General features: G+C 50.0%; 1 protein-coding gene across 3 annotated transcripts in view; it reads right to left on the bottom strand.

The window, feature by feature from the left end:
* The window catches only part of rnf111 (ring finger protein 111), a 38,350-nt gene that overhangs the window by 5,083 nt on the left and 16,201 nt on the right, over positions 1-17,066 (bottom strand). For all 3 annotated transcript variants that reach the window (XM_061222557.1, XM_061222559.1, XM_061222558.1), the window contains exons 4-8: positions 12,150-12,307; positions 8,696-8,896; positions 8,105-8,445; positions 4,669-4,903; positions 456-840 (exon numbers count right to left, since the gene is read on the bottom strand). In XM_061222557.1, the coding sequence (XP_061078541.1) occupies positions 456-840; positions 4,669-4,903; positions 8,105-8,445; positions 8,696-8,896; positions 12,150-12,307 (1,320 nt within the window). The remainder of the gene's footprint in view (positions 1-455; positions 841-4,668; positions 4,904-8,104; positions 8,446-8,695; positions 8,897-12,149; positions 12,308-17,066) is intronic.

The raw sequence follows: 17,066 nt of genomic DNA, 5'->3' as shown, positions 1-17,066 counted from the left end.
GTCCTGCTGCAATGCTACAGTGCTAATCCCTGACTGTGCAATAGTGTAATGCTACAGTGATACCCCATGCCGGTGCTATAATGTAATGCTACAGGGCTAACCCTTTGCTAACCCCATACCTGTACTGTACTGTAATGCAACAGCGCTAACCCCGGGCTCTGCTGTACTGAAATGCTACAATCCTAACCCCGTGCTAACCCCAAGCTGTCCTGCTGTAATGCTTCAGTGCTAATCCCTGACTGTGCAATAGTGTAATGCTACAGTGCTAACCCCAAGCCTGCGCTATACCGTAAAGCTACAGCGCTAACACCGGGCTCTGCTGTACATAATGCTACAATGCTAACCCAGCGCTAACCCCTGGCTGTGCAGTACTGTAATGCTCCAGCGCTAACCCCCGGCTGTGCTGTACTGTAATGCTCCAGCGCTAACCCCCGGGCTAGCGACTCCACACTTACGCAGGGTGCTGCATCATCCTCCTCCGCTGCACCTCCATCCTCTGCAGCATCTCGTGTTGGTGCAGCCTCTGCACGGCCGGGGCCAGTGGGGGCAGGTGGTGGGACAGGGCCTGGTGCTCCGGGGGCAGGTGGTGGGACAGGGCCTGGTGCTCCGGGGGCAGGTGCTGGGGCAGGGGCGGGGCCGCGCCGGGCAGGTGGTGGGCGGGCAGGGCGTGGGCGGGCAGGGCGGGGGGCGGTGCCGGGGGGGCGTGGAAGGCGTGGTGGACAGGGTGCGGGATGACGTAGTCTGACGGAGGGGGGGGCTGGGGCGGGGGCGGGGGGTTGCCGTGGGAATGGGGGCAGGAGGAGGAGCTTTGGTGGTGGAGAGAGCGGGCCAGGGGTCCATCTGAGACACGGGAGAGAGAGACACGGAGAGGAACGAGAAGAGAGACTTATTTACTCCATAAACAGCGCACGGTCCTTTGAGTGCTCGTTAAAGAGGCTGAAATGGATGTTAGAGCAGCACTAGCTTCCGCGACATGAGGTGCACACGAGTGAAACAAATCTTTTGCGGGGGACTTCATTTGACTGAGACGGGGAAGAATGCCTGAGAGGATACTGACTGGAGAGGAAAGGAAAATCGACAGATGTTTGATCGACATACACGCCCCTCTGCAACACCATGACGTAAAATCGCTTTCCAGGAAGTGGACGAAAAAAAAAATGGCATGAAAATACACAGGTGTTACAATTTTATCAATTTCACAGAACATATACTTTAAGACTAAAACGAGTGAGCAGCTCTGCTGGGGGGGACAGGCTGGGCACAGCCAGAGGTTTAAACAACAGCGTGTGAGCTCCAGCTATCCTGTCAGCTAGCACAATCCACACTGAACAGACCTTCATTCCTGAAGCTCATCCAATGCACTCTTTCAAGTTTGGGAGCTTCACTTCATTAAGAAGAACTATTTTTGGTACAAAAGTCAAAGATAATAAAGATAAAAAGCTGCAAGTTCGGTGACTCACAGAAAAACACACCACAGCGTATGCTGCGTGATTTCAGTGCGAGTTTGCCAACTCCTTTTGTGATGCCTGGCATCCGTTAAAGGAAAGTGAAATATTAACCAACGCACACAGAGACTCAATGCACACCGACGCACTGCACAGAGCAGCAGAAAGCACACAGGCCCAGAAAGCGCACTCTTAGAGGGGACGTACAGAGTGTGAAAGTAGCACTGCGGTAGGAATGAGGAATAAAGAACCTGAGATCTGTACTAAATGAGATCTGTACTGGGAGAGATCTATACTAAATGAGACCTGTACTGGGAGAGATCTATACTAAATGAGATCTGTACTGGGAGAGATCTATACTAAATGAGATCTGTACTGGGAGAGATCTATACTAAATGAGATCTGTACTGGGAGAGATCTATACTAAATGAGATCTGTACTGGGAGAGATCTATACTAAATGAGATATGTACTGGGAGAGATCTATACTAAATGAGATCTGTACTGGGAGAGATCTATACTAAATGAGATCTGTACGGGGAGAGATCTATACTAAATGAGATCTGTACTGGGAGAGATCTATACTACATGAGATCTGTACTGGGAGAGATCTATACAAAATGAGATCTGTACTGGGAGAGAGCTATACAAAATGAGATCTGTACTGGGAGAGAGCTATACTAAATGAGATCTGTACTGGGAGAGATCTATACTAAATGAGATCTGTACTGGGAGAGATCTATACTACATGAGATCTGTACTGGGAGAGATCTATACAAAATGAGATCTGTACTGGGAGAGAGCTATACAAAATGAGATCTGTACTGGGAGAGAGCTATACTAAATGAGATCTGTACTGGGAGAGATCTATACTAAATGAGATCTGTACTGGGAGAGATCTATACTAAATGAGATCTAGAGATCTATACTAAATGAGATCTGTACTGGGAGAGATCTATACTAAATGAGATCTGTACTGGGAGAGATCTATACTAAATGAGATCTGTACTGGGAGAGATCTATACTAAATGAGATCTGTACTAAATGAGATCTATACTGGGAGAGATCTATACTAAATGAGATATGTACTGGGAGAGATCTATACTAAATGAGATATGGACTGGGAGAGATCTATACTAAATGAGATCTGTACTGGGAGAGATCTATACTAAATGAGATATGTACTGGGAGAGATCAATACTAAATGAGATCTGTACTGGGAGAGATCTATACTAAATTGAGATCTGTACTGGGAGAGATCTATACTAAATGAGATCTGTACAGGGAGAGATCTATACTAAATGAGATATGTACTGGGAGAGATCTATACTAAATGAGATCTGTACTGGGAGAGATCTATACTAAATGAGATCTGTACTGGGAGAGATCTATACTAAATGAGATATGTACTGGGAGAGATCAATACTAAATGAGATCTGTACTGGGAGAGATCTATACTAAATGAGATCTGTACTGGGAGAGATCTATACTAAATGAGATCTGTACTGGGAGAGATCTATACAAAATGAGATCTGTACTGGGAGAGATCTATACAAAATGAGATCTGTACTGGGAGAGATCTATACTAAATGAGATCTGTCCTGGGAGAGATCTATACTAAATGAGATATGTACTGGGAGAGATCTATACTAAATGAGATCTGTACTGGGAGAGAGCTATACTAAATGAGATCTGTAGTGGGAGAGATCTATACTGGGAGAGATCTATACTAAATGAGATCTGTACTGGGAGAGAGCTATACTAAATGAGATCTGTACTGGGAGAGAGCTATACTAAATGAGATCTGTACTGGGAGAGAGCTATACTAAATGAGATCTGTACTGGGAGAGAGCTATACTAAATGAGGTCTGTACTAAATGAGATCTGTACTGGGAGAGAGCTATACTAAATGAGATCTGTACTGGGAGAGAGCTATACTAAATGAGGTCTGTACTAAATGAGATCTGTTCTAGAGGAGGTCTGATTCAATTTTTTCACAATGAAGCTCAAATCACTGGGGCTCTCTCCACACTGAAAAATCTATAGAATCTGAATTTCAAAAAGAAACACAGCCAATGGTCCACATCGACTCCAGGAGCAGCCACACCAATGAAAGGGATGTGGGCATAAGAAGCCAGGTGATAAGTAACTATGGCAACCGATTAATTCCAGCTGCATTGTATGCATCAGCATGAGACAAAAACGCAGGAGTTTAATGAAGACACTAATTCAGCCAAGACAGATAGGCCTATTTAAAACACAGCACAGTGGACAGGCTCAGTACCAATAAGGTATTCTAAGTGTAAGGGACATTTCTACAGATCAATTTAAACATCAATGTTGAAGCACAGTTTTAAAACTACACGTTCACCAGGACAGAGAATTCAATAATGAAAAGAAAAACCATGACTATCTGGGGGAAGAACTGGAGAATTTCTCCCTGAGCCCAAGAAAAGGTGGTCAGTAGATACCCCGACAAATCTGAACAGCAGACCCTGTTACGCACAGTGAGATAGGTGGCGACATCCCACACATCTGTCTGTAGCTAGGCTGCAGTCAGGCTCCTGCACGGCTGACCGGTGTAACAGGCACGGTGGGTGGGCAGACTCATGACAGCTAGCGGGTAAACAAAGCCAACCCATACAGAGCTTACATATCCCCACTCTGGTTCCAAAGAGACCATTAAAAAAAAAAAATCAAGGAAAAATGCCAAGTCGCAGTCATGTAAAGTGTTTCTGATTTCTGCACAGTCAGGCTCCACTGACGGGCTCAGACTGCACTCTGGACAGCTGAGAGCTGCAGGAAAAGCAGAGCTGCTGTGGGACACTGAAGGCATCTTCTTTTCTCCTGCTCTAATGAAACTTCACAACAAACGCACGGCTTAGACAGCTACGCGTGAGGAGCCCGTTTTAACCACAGACAGAGATAATCCTGCTGGAACCTTCCAAGGCAACATTAGCGCTCGTTTACAGTAACATAACAGAGAGCCAAGGACATGGCTGCTGTGGAGGAGAAGGCTGATGAATGCAGGGCAGTCCACGTCCTGCCGTTCTCATCCATAGTAAACAGAGACAGACAGGCAGTCAGGCAGGCAGAGACAGGCAGGCAGAGACAGACAGACAGATATAGACAGGCAGAAAGAGGCAGAGAGAGGGTGAGAGAGGGTGAGAGAGGGTGAGAGAGGGTGAGAGAGGCAGGTCAGAAGGCCTGCAGCGGGTACTCACAGGTGGGGTGCATGTAATGCCTGCAGGAGGACAGTTGGGGCTGTGGTTGGGGCGGGGTGGCCATGGCAGAGCTGTAGGTGTCCACGGGCTGGCTGGGGCCCGGGCCGGCCTGCGAGCCGTAGGTGGGGGGGCGGGACGATGACCCGGGGCAGCAGGGGTCAAAGGCCGACGTCCCGTGGAACCCGCCGCTCCCCCCGCTGCGCACCGCGTTACTGCTGAGATCCACAGGCAGGGTCTGCAGGGCAGAGACAGCACATACACTACTGTTACCCTCAGAGACAGCACATACACTACCGCTACCCTCAGAGACAGCACATACACTACCGCTACCCTCAGAAACAGCACATACACTACCGTTACCCTCAGAAACAGCACATACACCACCGTTACCCTCAGAAACAGCACATACACTACCGTTAACCTCAGAGACAGCACATACACTACTGTTACCCTCAGAAACAGCACATACACTACCGTTACCCTCAGAAACAGCACATACACTACCGTTACCCTCAGAAACAGCACATACACTACTGTTACCCTCAGAAACAGCACATACACTACTGTTACCCTCAGAAACAGCACATACACCACCGTTACCCTCAGAAACAGCACATACACTACCGTTACCCTCAGAAACAGCACATACACTACCGTTACCCTCAGAAACAGCACTACACTACCGTTACCCTCAGAAACAGCACATACACTACCGTTACCCTCAGAAACAGCACATACACTACCGTTACCCTCAGAAACAGCACATACACTACCGTTACCCTCAGAAACAGCACATACACTACCGTTACCCTCAGAAACAGCACATACACTACCGTTACCCTCAGAGACAGCACATACACTACCGTTACCCTCAGAGACAGCACATATACTACCGTAACCCTCAGAAACAGCACATATACTACTGTTACCCTCGGAAACAGCACATACACTACCGTTACCCTCAGACAGCACATACACTACCGTTATCCTCAGATACAGCACATATACAACCGTTATCTCAGACAGCACTTACACCACCGTTATCTCACACATACACTACGGTTACCTCAGTCAATACTAACCTCCAAATACCTCATCCATCCATAAATCAATTTACTCAAAGTATTCATCCTTCTGCCTGACAGTGCATATTACTAGGCTGAGCAGCTACAGGTCGACTCGAGCAGGTCTAAAACCATTATGCTAGCAGCTGGAATAGCGCAAGTATGGGGGGAAAAAAAGCACTTAAATTCTGATCTCCCACCCATCTACAAAAAACGCCCAGTCAAAAGATCAATTTAGAATGAGTGTACTACAAACATAAAAAATACTACGGATGTAAAATCTACTGCCAGTACGCTAGAAAACTGCACAACAGGAAAACTCCTTGTGAGTGAACGAGATATAGTTATATATGTGCACAACTCTGCAGGGTCAAAGATTTTCCCTATTTGAAATTCATGGCTGCTGCGTCTGCAGTTGGCTGTGTGGCCCATCCTCCGTAATTAAGCTCTGAGACAGCCATGTGGGCGTGCACGATACAACACGGCCCCGCAGCATAGCACATGCACTTCACCACACGCAGCAAATTTACAGTCCTGACTGCTTATTTCTGAAGTGTGTGTGCGCACTGCAGTTAATCAGCTGATTGTGCCGCTGTCTTTCAGCTGGAGCGAGGCGGGCGGGGAGGCCCGAGGCAGAAAAACAGTGCAGTTTCCGTCAGGACAGACCGTACCCTTCTCTCCATTTAAAACTACAGCAACAGCCTCGGGGCCTGGCTACAGACTCATCAGTTTATACTGATCTTTCTGACAGGTATTTCCACAGTATTTGCCAACAAATGGCAAACTGAAATGGATTTTACAATACATTTCTCTTCCACATTTCACCAAACATTTCACCAAAATGTGAAACTCTCCAGGCTAAAAATCGGACAAATGAGATTTAAAATGGCTACAATAACACCTCTATTCATGTGAATAATTGAACAAAAGAGACCCAAATCTGCTTTGAAGAGTGAAGCCTTTACCCCCCACTCCAACTCAACAAATATTGTTTAATATTGAAAAGCCTTCCAGATACAAAAACTCCCGTCTGATAAGACAATGAAATGAAATGGCTTTAGCCATTAACAGGAAGTGAATGATTCATAAGTAACATAACAATAATAATTCTCCTTCGGCTCCAATTCATGGTAAATGCTTGCGCCATTTTGTAAAAACTTAAAACGATGTGCCTGTTGGAAGCGATTGGGCCTTTTTGTTTTTAATCAGGACACGGCCAGTAACAGCAGCTGATGCTGGTACGGAATCCATTTGTTTTCCTGTGATGCCTTGTCAGTTAATAAATGTGGATGCCATCACTCTAAAAACTTCAAAAACACTGCATGTGTTTCCCACTTCTTAACCATCTGGGCAAAAACAATGAATTTGCATCAGAGAGGCTCAAACAAAGACACATCTGTTCCAAGATTGAAAAATGTAACTACAAAGCAACTCCACAAAACAAAAACAAAGTTTTATTATTGTTAGTAGAGAACTTGTTCCAACACAACTGCAAGGATTTTATGCTGAATATACTGAATGTATGTATATTTTCCAGAGCTTGTAACTGTGTATATCAGGAAAGAGCGTGCAGGACACAAGCAGAAAAGTAAAGTGTGTTTATCTAAGTGAATCTAAAGTGAATATGTGGTTTGTGTTTCCAATCAGCAGCACAGAGGACAGACTGCTCAAGACTCATGATGCCCTTCTGATAGGTCCTTTCCCATCAGCGTCTGTGGTTCCAACACAGCCATAACTGCCAAGTGTGTGGTAGAGTTGACCTGGTCATGGTAATGAGTGTGAGGTAGTGTTTACCTGGGCGTGGTACTGAGTGTGTGGTAGTGTTTACCTGGTCGTGGTACTGAGTGCGTGGTAGTGTTTACCTGGTCGTGGTACTGAGTGTGTGGTAGGGTTTACCTGGTCCTGGTACTGAGTGTGCGGTAGAGTTTACCTGGTCGTGGTACTGAGTGTGTGGTAGTGTTTACCTGGTTGTGGTACTGAGTGTGTGGTAGTGTTTACCTGGTCGTGGTACTGAGTGTGTGGTAGTGTTTACCTGGTCGTGGTACTGAGTGTGTGGTAGTGTTTACCTGGTCGTGGTACTGAGTGTGTGGTAGAGTTTACCTGGTCGTGGTACTGAGTGTGTGGTAGTGTTTACCTGGTCGTGGTACTGAGTGTGTGGTAGAGTTTACCTGGTCGTGGTACTGAGTGTGTGGTAGAGTTTACCTGGTCGTGGTACTGAGTGTGTGGTAGTGTTTACCTGGTCGTGGTACTGAGTGTGTGGTAGAGTTTACCTGGTCGTGGTACTGAGTGTGTGGTAGTGTTTACCTGGTCGTGGTACTGAGTGTGTGGTAGAGTTTACCTGGTCGTGGTACTGAGTGTGTGGTAGTGTTTACCTGGTCGTGGTACTGGTTGCTTGTACTGCTGACTCCTCCGCAGGGCGGTGGCACCGCAGTGGGTCGCTCCAGGGGGCAGCTGGTTTCGGGGAAGGAGAGGGGGGGCGGGGGAGGGGGCGGGTGGTGATGGTGGTGGTGGAAGTGGTGGGCGTGGCCGTGCTGGGGCAGGGCCTGCTGAGGAGGCGGGGCCTGCATGCAGCTGGAGTGGGCGTGGCCGAGGGGCAGGTGCCCCGGGGAGGGGCCGGCGCAGGGGGAGTGCTGGGGGCAGCAGGAGGGGAGGCGGGGCATGGCTGTGCCCCCGCTTTCCCCTGAGGGCCCCAAAGTGCCTCTTCTTGCATCATCTGACAAGGAAAAAAATGGTTTTCGTTATAAAGGAAGGGGTAATAACATAATAAAATAAGTCCTATTATTTATTATTGAAGATCTGTTTTTTGGGGAAGCAGGTGTCTGTGACAGACGAAAACAGAAACCTGCACCCACATTGCCCCTTCCCAGACTACACTGGCCACCCCTGCTTTAGACACACGTGGCACTGTAACGCTGAAGGGCGCCCTCGCGGGGTCACTGCCGGTACTGTGGCCGCTCCCTTACCCCCAGCGGCTGAGCCGGCTGTGCTGCTGGGTGCCTGCACTCCCACAGTGCTGTCTGGGACTGGGGCGGGGCCGCTGGCGCGGGGGCCGGGGCCCACACAGGGGGGCTCTGAGGTAGAGGCATTATTGGACGAGGAGGAAGAGGAGGAGCTAACAGGCTGGGGGCGGGTCCTGTCAGAGGTGGTTGGCACTACGGAAAGATCTGAGAATGAAAAAAAGAAAATATGGCAGTTTCAGCAGGGCCCTCTACCACGTTCCCCCTCCCCACCACCCCATCCCACTCTGAGCCTGGGTGATGGCGCTAGACGAGCCCCCCACCCCCCCCCCCTCATTAGCATTCTAGAGAAAGCACTCCGCCTGCATTCCTTAATATGCACAAATTAATTGCTCCTCCTCAAAGAAATGCAAATGTCACTCTCATTATGTCTGGACTGGCACACTGGAGTGCGATCGATCGCTCGTGGACCCAGTGGCACTGAACATAAACAGAAGGAGACTGTGCGCACTGTGAGCGCAGTGCGCTAGGCTGGAGAGGCGGCGCGCTAAGCTAACCAGCCTGAACAGGCATTGGTGGCTAAGCTAACCAGCCTGAACAGGTACCGCGCAGCACACTAGGCTAACCAGCCTGAACAGGTACCGCGCAGCGCGCTAGGCTAATCAGCCTGAACAGGCATCGTGCAGCGCGCTAGGCTAACCAGCCTGAACAGGTACAGCGCAGCGCGCTAGGCTAATCAGCCTGAACAGGTACAGCGCAGCGCGCTAGGCTAATCAGCCTGAACAGGCATCGCACAGCGCGCTAGGCTAACCAGCCTGAACAGGTACAGCGCAGCACGCTAGGCTAATCAGCCTGAACAGGTACAGCGCAGCGCGCTAGGCTAATCAGCCTGAACAGGCATCGCGCAGCGCGCTAGGCTAACCAGCCTGAACAGGTACAGCGCAGCACGCTAGGCTAATCAGCCTGAACAGGTACAGCGCAGCGCGCTAGGCTAATCAGCCTGAACAGGTACAGCGCAGCGCGCTAGGCTAACCAGCCCGAACAGGTACAGCGCAGTGCGCTAGGCTAATCAGCCTGAACAGGTACAGCGCAGCGCGCTAGGCTAATCAGCCTGAACAGGCATCGCGCAGCGTGCTAGGCTAACCAGCCTGAACAGGTAGAGCGCAGCGCGCTAGGCTAATCAGCCTGAACAGGTACAGCGCAGCGCGCTAGGCTAATCAGCCTGAACAGGCATTGCGCAGCACGCTAGGCTAACCAGCCTGAACAGGTACAGCGCAGCACGCTAGGCTAATCAGCCTGAACAGGCATTGCGCAGCACGCTAGGCTAACCAGCCTGAACAGGTACAGCACAGCGCGCTAGGCTAATCAGCCTGAACAGGTACAGCGCAGCGCGCTAGGCTAATCAGCCTGAACAGGCATCGCGCAGCACGCTAGGCTAACCAGCCTGAACAGGTACAGCACAGCGCGCTAGGCTAATCAGCCTGAACAGGTACAGCGCAGCGCGCTAGGCTAATCAGCCTGAACAGGCATCGCGCAGCTCCAGAGCGGCTCTCAGGCACACAGGTTGACACGCTCACACGTGCTCTTCAGCTGAAAAACATTTCAACTTAGGAGCACACTAATGCAACCCAATTACTAGATTTACTGCGACATTATTCTTCCAGTTAGCATACATCACTTTTCAGGAGCAAACTTTCCAAAAATAGCATAATAGAGCCTCGAATCATTAATTAATTTACACTTTCTTACAAAGAATTTTTCTCCTCTCCACATTGGGTGTGTGCACTGCATGTGTGTGACGTTGTGTAGTTGTGTGTGGTTGTGTGTGTGTGAATGTGTAAGTGTGTTACGCCAGCGGTAGGCACTACAGTAATGTCACATAAGCTCACTTCTTCAATGAGTTTTCATGCCCATAATGCACCAGTAAGAGCAGCGTAGAGTAAGCAACGCTTTCATTTCGCGTCAGAGGTAAGCAATAAAACCCATCAAATCCAAATTGTTTGCTAGTGGCAGCGTCTGTGTACATTCTTCAGTTTTATTAAATAAAACAAATGAATCAATCACACATGCTCACAAGCATCCAGGATTTCTGCGCATTGTCAAGCCACACACAATGCTAATTGTGTAAACTATATTCTTATGCGAACCGGCATGTCACAACATTGCTAATTAAATTTGGGGGGGAGCGGGGGTGGGCAAACATTAGTCTGCTCTGAAGTGCAACCAATCTTTCAGGACAGGGGAACCTCATTATGCCAAATGAGTACAACTAATGCAGCATCAAAAAAAATTTCAATATGTTCACCATATTATAATGGAGAATCTGACAACCCTAAAATCTGTTTAAATTACAAGGGTGGAGGGAGTCTTATTAAAACAACGCCCGACAATGCGGCTAGTCTACTGGGAATGACGACAAGCAAAATTATGTTTTACACACTGAATGATTTGCCACAACAAACTATTTTTTCCCCCTCTTCAAGATTCTACAGAGAATGTAGTCACTCGCACGCAGGTAGAATCAGCTCTAAAGCCCTTTAGAATGTGTGGTATGTGTGCTTATCCATGCGTTATCCCTGAATCACCATTCAAACACGCTCCCCTGCCTGGGGCTGTGATACACCCAGGTAACACAGGCCCAGGTGAGCGCAGTGCCCCCGTGAGAGAGGAAATGGCTGCAGTAGTACGGGCACTCCTCAGCAGCCATTAACCAACAGCTCTCAGCCTTTATAGCAGGAAATCATGTCCCACGTATTTTAGCCAGCGGTGGTTGCATTTAATTTGCTGAGGCAAAATATAAAGTGTATGAAAACTTCTAAAAATAATGATGTGGTAATATAGTAAACTCCCCCATGGGTCAATCTGAGGTCTGCAGTGTTTTCAGTGGCATGTGTATGTGTGTGTGTGTGTGTGTGTGTGTGTGTGTGTGTGTGTGTGTGTGTGTGTGTAAACACAGAGAGGCTGTGTCTCTGTGAGTATGTATGTATGTGTGTAAGCACAGGCAGGCTGTGTCTCTGTGAGTATGTGTGTGGGTGTGTGTGTGTGTGTGTAAGCACAGGCAGGCTGTGTCTCTGTAAGTATGTATGTGTGTGTGTGTGTGTGTAAGCACAGGGAGGTGTGTCTCTGTGAGTATGTATGTGTGTATGCACAGGGAGGCTGTGTCTCTGTGAGTATGTGTGTGTGTGTGTGTGTGTGTAAGCACAGGGAGGTGTGTCTCTGTGAGTATGTGTGTGTGTGTGTGTGTGTGTGTAAGCACAGGGAGGTGTGTCTCTGTGAGTATGTGTGTGTGTGTGTGTGTGTGTGTGTGTGTGTGTAAGCACAGGGGGGTGTGTCTCTGTGAGTATGTATGTATGTATGTATGTGTGTAAGCACAGAGAGGTGTGTCTGTGTGTGTGTGTGTGTGTGTGTGTGTGTGTAAGCACAGGGAGGCTGTGTCTCTGTGAGTATGTGTGTGTCTCACCGTCCTCGTCCATGGTCAGGTCCACCACCTCGGCCCCGCTCTGGCGGAGCGGCTGGATGACGGTGGAGATCCGGTGTCGGCCGCGCTGGTCCTGGGATCGGTTCTGAGAGCAGCTGGGGCCCCAGTGCATCCTGTTGTGGGCCCCCCCGGAGCGAGGCCTGGGGACACACACACCCACCAGGGGCCCTGATTACACACAGTCACAGACACACACACACATACATACACAAACCAACCCATACTTCTGATGGGCCACAAGCTGTAGCACCCGGCCCCAGATTTGCACAACACATTTCTGCAGCTCTGTACCTCCACCATAGCATAGTCACATGGTCTGGAGAGGGCCAATGAGGAGGGAACAGAGTGGACAGCAGCCACGACATTTAAGATCCTGTCCAAGTGTAATATTTTTGTTTTTGTTCAAATGACAGAGCAAGCTGAAACAAATGAAAAATGATAAACTCTGACAAACTGAGATTTGCTGGACTGCTGAAAGAGCTGGGAGAGAGCCAAGGCTCGACATTCAGTGGGAGGAATCAAGCAGTCTCCCATCCCAGGATGCTTTGTGCCTTCTAGAAAAGGCTGGGGGCTGGTCAGGAGGGGTCTCAGGGAGCAGAGACCGAGTGCTAAGACGCGCCAGCGCTAAGACGCGCTGCAGAAGGACAGCAGCTGAGCAGCGGTTCGTGAGGCCCATTGGACAGAGCCCAGCCTGGGGCCTCCTCACAGGGCCTGTGGACAGACAGAAGGGAGCGGAAAACATGGACCTTTCAGAGGGGCCACGGAATGAACCATTCAGGTATCCCACTTACACCCGGGAGAAGATTGGTTTCAAACTGCGTCACTGGCCACTGGCCACAGGAGAAGACTACAGAAGGACAGCGGTGAGAGGCTCACAGTCTGCCCCCGATAGGCACCGAGCGGAAACGAGGAATTAGAAGGTATTCAGGGAACGGAAAGCTCACGACATGACTAACCTGAGCTTATTTAACACTGGAGAAACTGCTGTCACTGCACCGCTGTCTGCGGAACAGGAAAAGCACAAAAGACAGCCTCTTACTGGAACACTAAGGCAAACAAACTGCATCATGTCCTTTTTATTTTAGTCAGAACCAGAATAAAACCCAGAAAGAAAGCCTCTGGCAGATGACCTACATTGTCTGGAAGGCATTTGCGGGGAAAAAAAGCTAGACTGAAACGCGATACGGTTCTCAGACGCACAGTCAATAAGAGCTCTAAAGGCCGGCCTCCCTCTGGGTCTGGAGGGGCAGACCTGCCTGGGTTTGGAGTCTGGAACAGTCTGCTGGAATGTAAACAGCCCAGCTGATGCGAGGGGCGGGGCTGTGGTACATTCACACAGCTACAGTCACATGGTGGGAGAGCAGAGGCCACACACACACACGGCTGATGAATACATACACACACACACACACAGATACAACACATACACACACTGCAGATGAATACACATACACACAGACACATACAGACACATACAACACACAGACACACAACACACAGCTGATGAACACACGCACACATACAACTGATAAATACACTCAGCTACTAACACACACACACAACTGATAAATACACTCAGCTACTCTCACTGCTAAAACACAAATTCCTTTAGTCGCACACACACTGCTGATAAACAGTCACTCAGCTACTTACGAACGTGCGCACACACACCTGATAAACACACTCACTGAACTACTCTCGCACGCACGCACACACCCGCGCGCGCAAACGCACACACAAACGCACATACAGAATTCCTAGCACAGCGGTACACACACGCAGTAACACTTGTGGCTGGGTAATGAAAGAGCCTTGTGTTCCACCCCCCGCCTTCGGCTGCACTGCCGCAGAAGAGGCCCACGCTAACAGAGCAGAGACACAGACCTGACAGCGACGCACGCGCTCCTGACCATGGCGAAGCCCTCTCTCCCTCTCCGTACGGCGCGCAGAGGCTCGCACAGTCCCTCCTGTTCTCCTGGCGCTACGGCGAGCACAGAGCAGGGGGCGCGGCGACCCCACCATAACGGAGGAATGAGCCGGGGGAATCCAGCCCCACCGCACCGAGCAGTAACCCCTGAGCTACAGATCGCATCATTAACACATCATAACAAAATCATTAACAGCCAGCGAGGCTGGGGAGGAGACAGCCGAGAGGGAACTCCTACGAGACACCTGCCTGTGTGTGTGTGTGTGTGTGTGTGTGTGTGTGTCTGAGAGTGTGTGTCTGAGAGTGTGTGTGTGTGTGTGTCTGAGAGTGTGTGTGTGTGTGTGTGCGTCTGTCTGAGAGTGTGTCTGAGAGTGTGTGTGTGTGTGTGTGCGTCTGTCTGAGAGTGTGTGTGTGTGTGTGTGCGTGTGTGTGTGTGTGTGTGTGTCTGCATGAATTCTAACACTGTAAAAACTATACAGTACAAGTATATCCACCATTTAAAAACTTGTATACCTCTGAAGGCATAGTATGAGCCAACTCACAACAAACCCCTCCATAGCTTCATGATGTAATGATTCCACAGCTCTCGGTCACACAGGCTTGTGTAGTAAAGACATCCCAAGGGGTTGGTCAGAAAGCACACCCATTGGGGACGAATCATATTGTGGCCTGGTTGGGAGGTCACAATGAGAGGGGCAGCGGACACACCTCATAAACTCAGGTCCAAACCGTGTCCTGGCTGCCCGCTCTAACTGCTGTCTTAGCAGCTGGGGGAGGTGGGGGTCGGTTAGTCCTGTCAGCTGCCGCCAAGCCTTTTTCAAATCTCCAGGCACCAGAAAAATATTAGTGCAGAGGGATCGACTGGAGGTGTGGGAAAAAAGGTGAACAGGTAGCAAATTGAGAGGAGGGGAGAGAATGATGAGGGAGGGCCGGGGGGGGGAGGGGATACATTTCTGCCAGTAACCCCCGCCCCCCCTCCTCCGGGCCCTGCCTCGCCGTGGAGACACCTGCTTAATTGGTTTATCGGCAGACTTCCCCACAGCAGAGATGGTGCGCTGGGAGACCGGGGGCCCCTCATTACCCGGAGGCAGATATTTGACATTATGCTGGGGATTAGGCCATTTGCGAAAGAGCCCTTCTCACAGGAGGGCAGAGCTAGCAAACGGCACCGAATGCGTGGCACGCCGCGCTCAGAGCCGATTGGCTGCCGGGCCTGTCAGTCGAGCGGTACCTGCGCACGGACGGCGGAGAGCATTCCTGATCCCGGGAGAGGCTCCTCAGGCTGGATCAGGGCTGCAAACCGCGGGGGTGGCCAGGCCTTTTGTTTACGGACACCGCACACAGGGGTTACACAATGCAGCCAGCCGCAACCTCCCACGCTAAACAGAGTCTCCACACACAGCATAGGACAGCAGTCAGAGAAGAGAGGTCCACTTGGACATATTCATTCATTACCCAAGACATCTCCACGTCATTACTGCAAATTAATGCACAGGTTGTCAATGTATTATTCGGAATTTACATAGCTTTCATACATTGCCAATAGCAGCACTCACACATACACAATGACATACTGCACTTCATCATTGACTAAACTACAGTCCGATAAAAGTAGAAACATTGACTTGATTCTATCAAGTTCTGCATCACTGGACATCCGCTTAAAGAACATCGCAATATGTGCAATATGTGTTTACTTTTAAACGCATAGCTGGTAGGTTCTCGGGCAGAGCTAAAGCTGGCTACATTACATTACATTACATTATTGGCATTTGGCAGACGCTCTTATCCAGAGCGACATACAACAAAGTGCATACCCATAACCAGGGATAAGTTCGCTGAAAGACCCTAGAGGTAAGTACAATTTCAACTGCCCTACAGCACTGGATCATGGACGAGTGACACACACCCCAGTGTGGAATGAAACCCTGACCATGCCAGTGATGACCACAGTGGAGAGATATGTGGGGGGGGCACATAACTTTAGGAGGGTTCCGGTCAGCTAATTATTTCTGGAAGGGCAGTTACGCAACAACTGCACACGAAAGGCAGTTATCCCTGTAACCCCAGTTATTACCTGACAGAAAGTTAAAAAAAACAAAAGTAAAAAAAAATAAAATTAAAAAATTAAAAAAATTAAAAAATTAAAAACGGACCTACTTTCCAGCTATTCCCCAGCACAGAAACCCGAGCAGCGGTGAGCACGCGTTTGGACCGCTCTCTGACCGCGTTCGGACCGCTCCGCTCCACGTGTGGCCACTTAATGACCCCTCCTCCGCCTGCACTCAGACAGGGGCCTTTGAAGAGCCCACCGGGGCCCCGCGCCGCAGTAAAGAGGCGCTGAACCCGGCGGCCATCGACCGGCTCCTGACGCTCCTCAGACGGCCGCCAGGGGCCCGTGAAGCACCGCCGCCGGGGGCCCGTGAAGCACCGCCGCCAGGGGCCCGTGAAGCACCGTGGACAGGCCTCAACTGAAGTGAATCCAGGCCCGGGACGGGCGGCCGCGGGACGGCCCCTGGCGGGCCTGGCTAGCAGTTCCCATGAAATCCTGCAGGCAAAGCGTGACGCGGGGGGAGAGGGGGGAGAGGCAGCGAGGGAGCACACTCCACCGGCCTGCGGAGACGCTGCACGCCGCCGTACTTCATCACGGACAGGAGCGAAGCCAATGAGCCTTTTAACCACCGAGGGAACAAGGGGGAGATTGATTCCAAACACAGTGCGCGCGCTGTGCGCGAATATTAGCTCGCGCTTCCTCTGAAAACGTTAATATCGGGAGTGAAATTGGGGGAGACGCGATTAAACGGCTGCTTGGGAAATGTTCCCAAACACGGCGGGCGAACGGGAGCGTAGTTCATCGCTGCGCCTCCCTTTACGAGGGGTGTGCGAGCGGTTTTGGCTGAGAGGCCGGTTCTGCAGCCAGGTTCATACGCAGAACCCCCAACCCACAAAACTCCAGTGGCTTGTTACATTAA

The sequence above is a fragment of the Conger conger genome, chromosome 15 (assembly GCF_963514075.1).
Source record: "Conger conger chromosome 15, fConCon1.1, whole genome shotgun sequence".
Lineage (NCBI taxonomy): Eukaryota > Metazoa > Chordata > Actinopteri > Anguilliformes > Congridae > Conger > Conger conger.
Note: the sequence above shows the minus strand (reverse complement) of the source record. Positions and strands in the feature narration are given on the sequence as shown.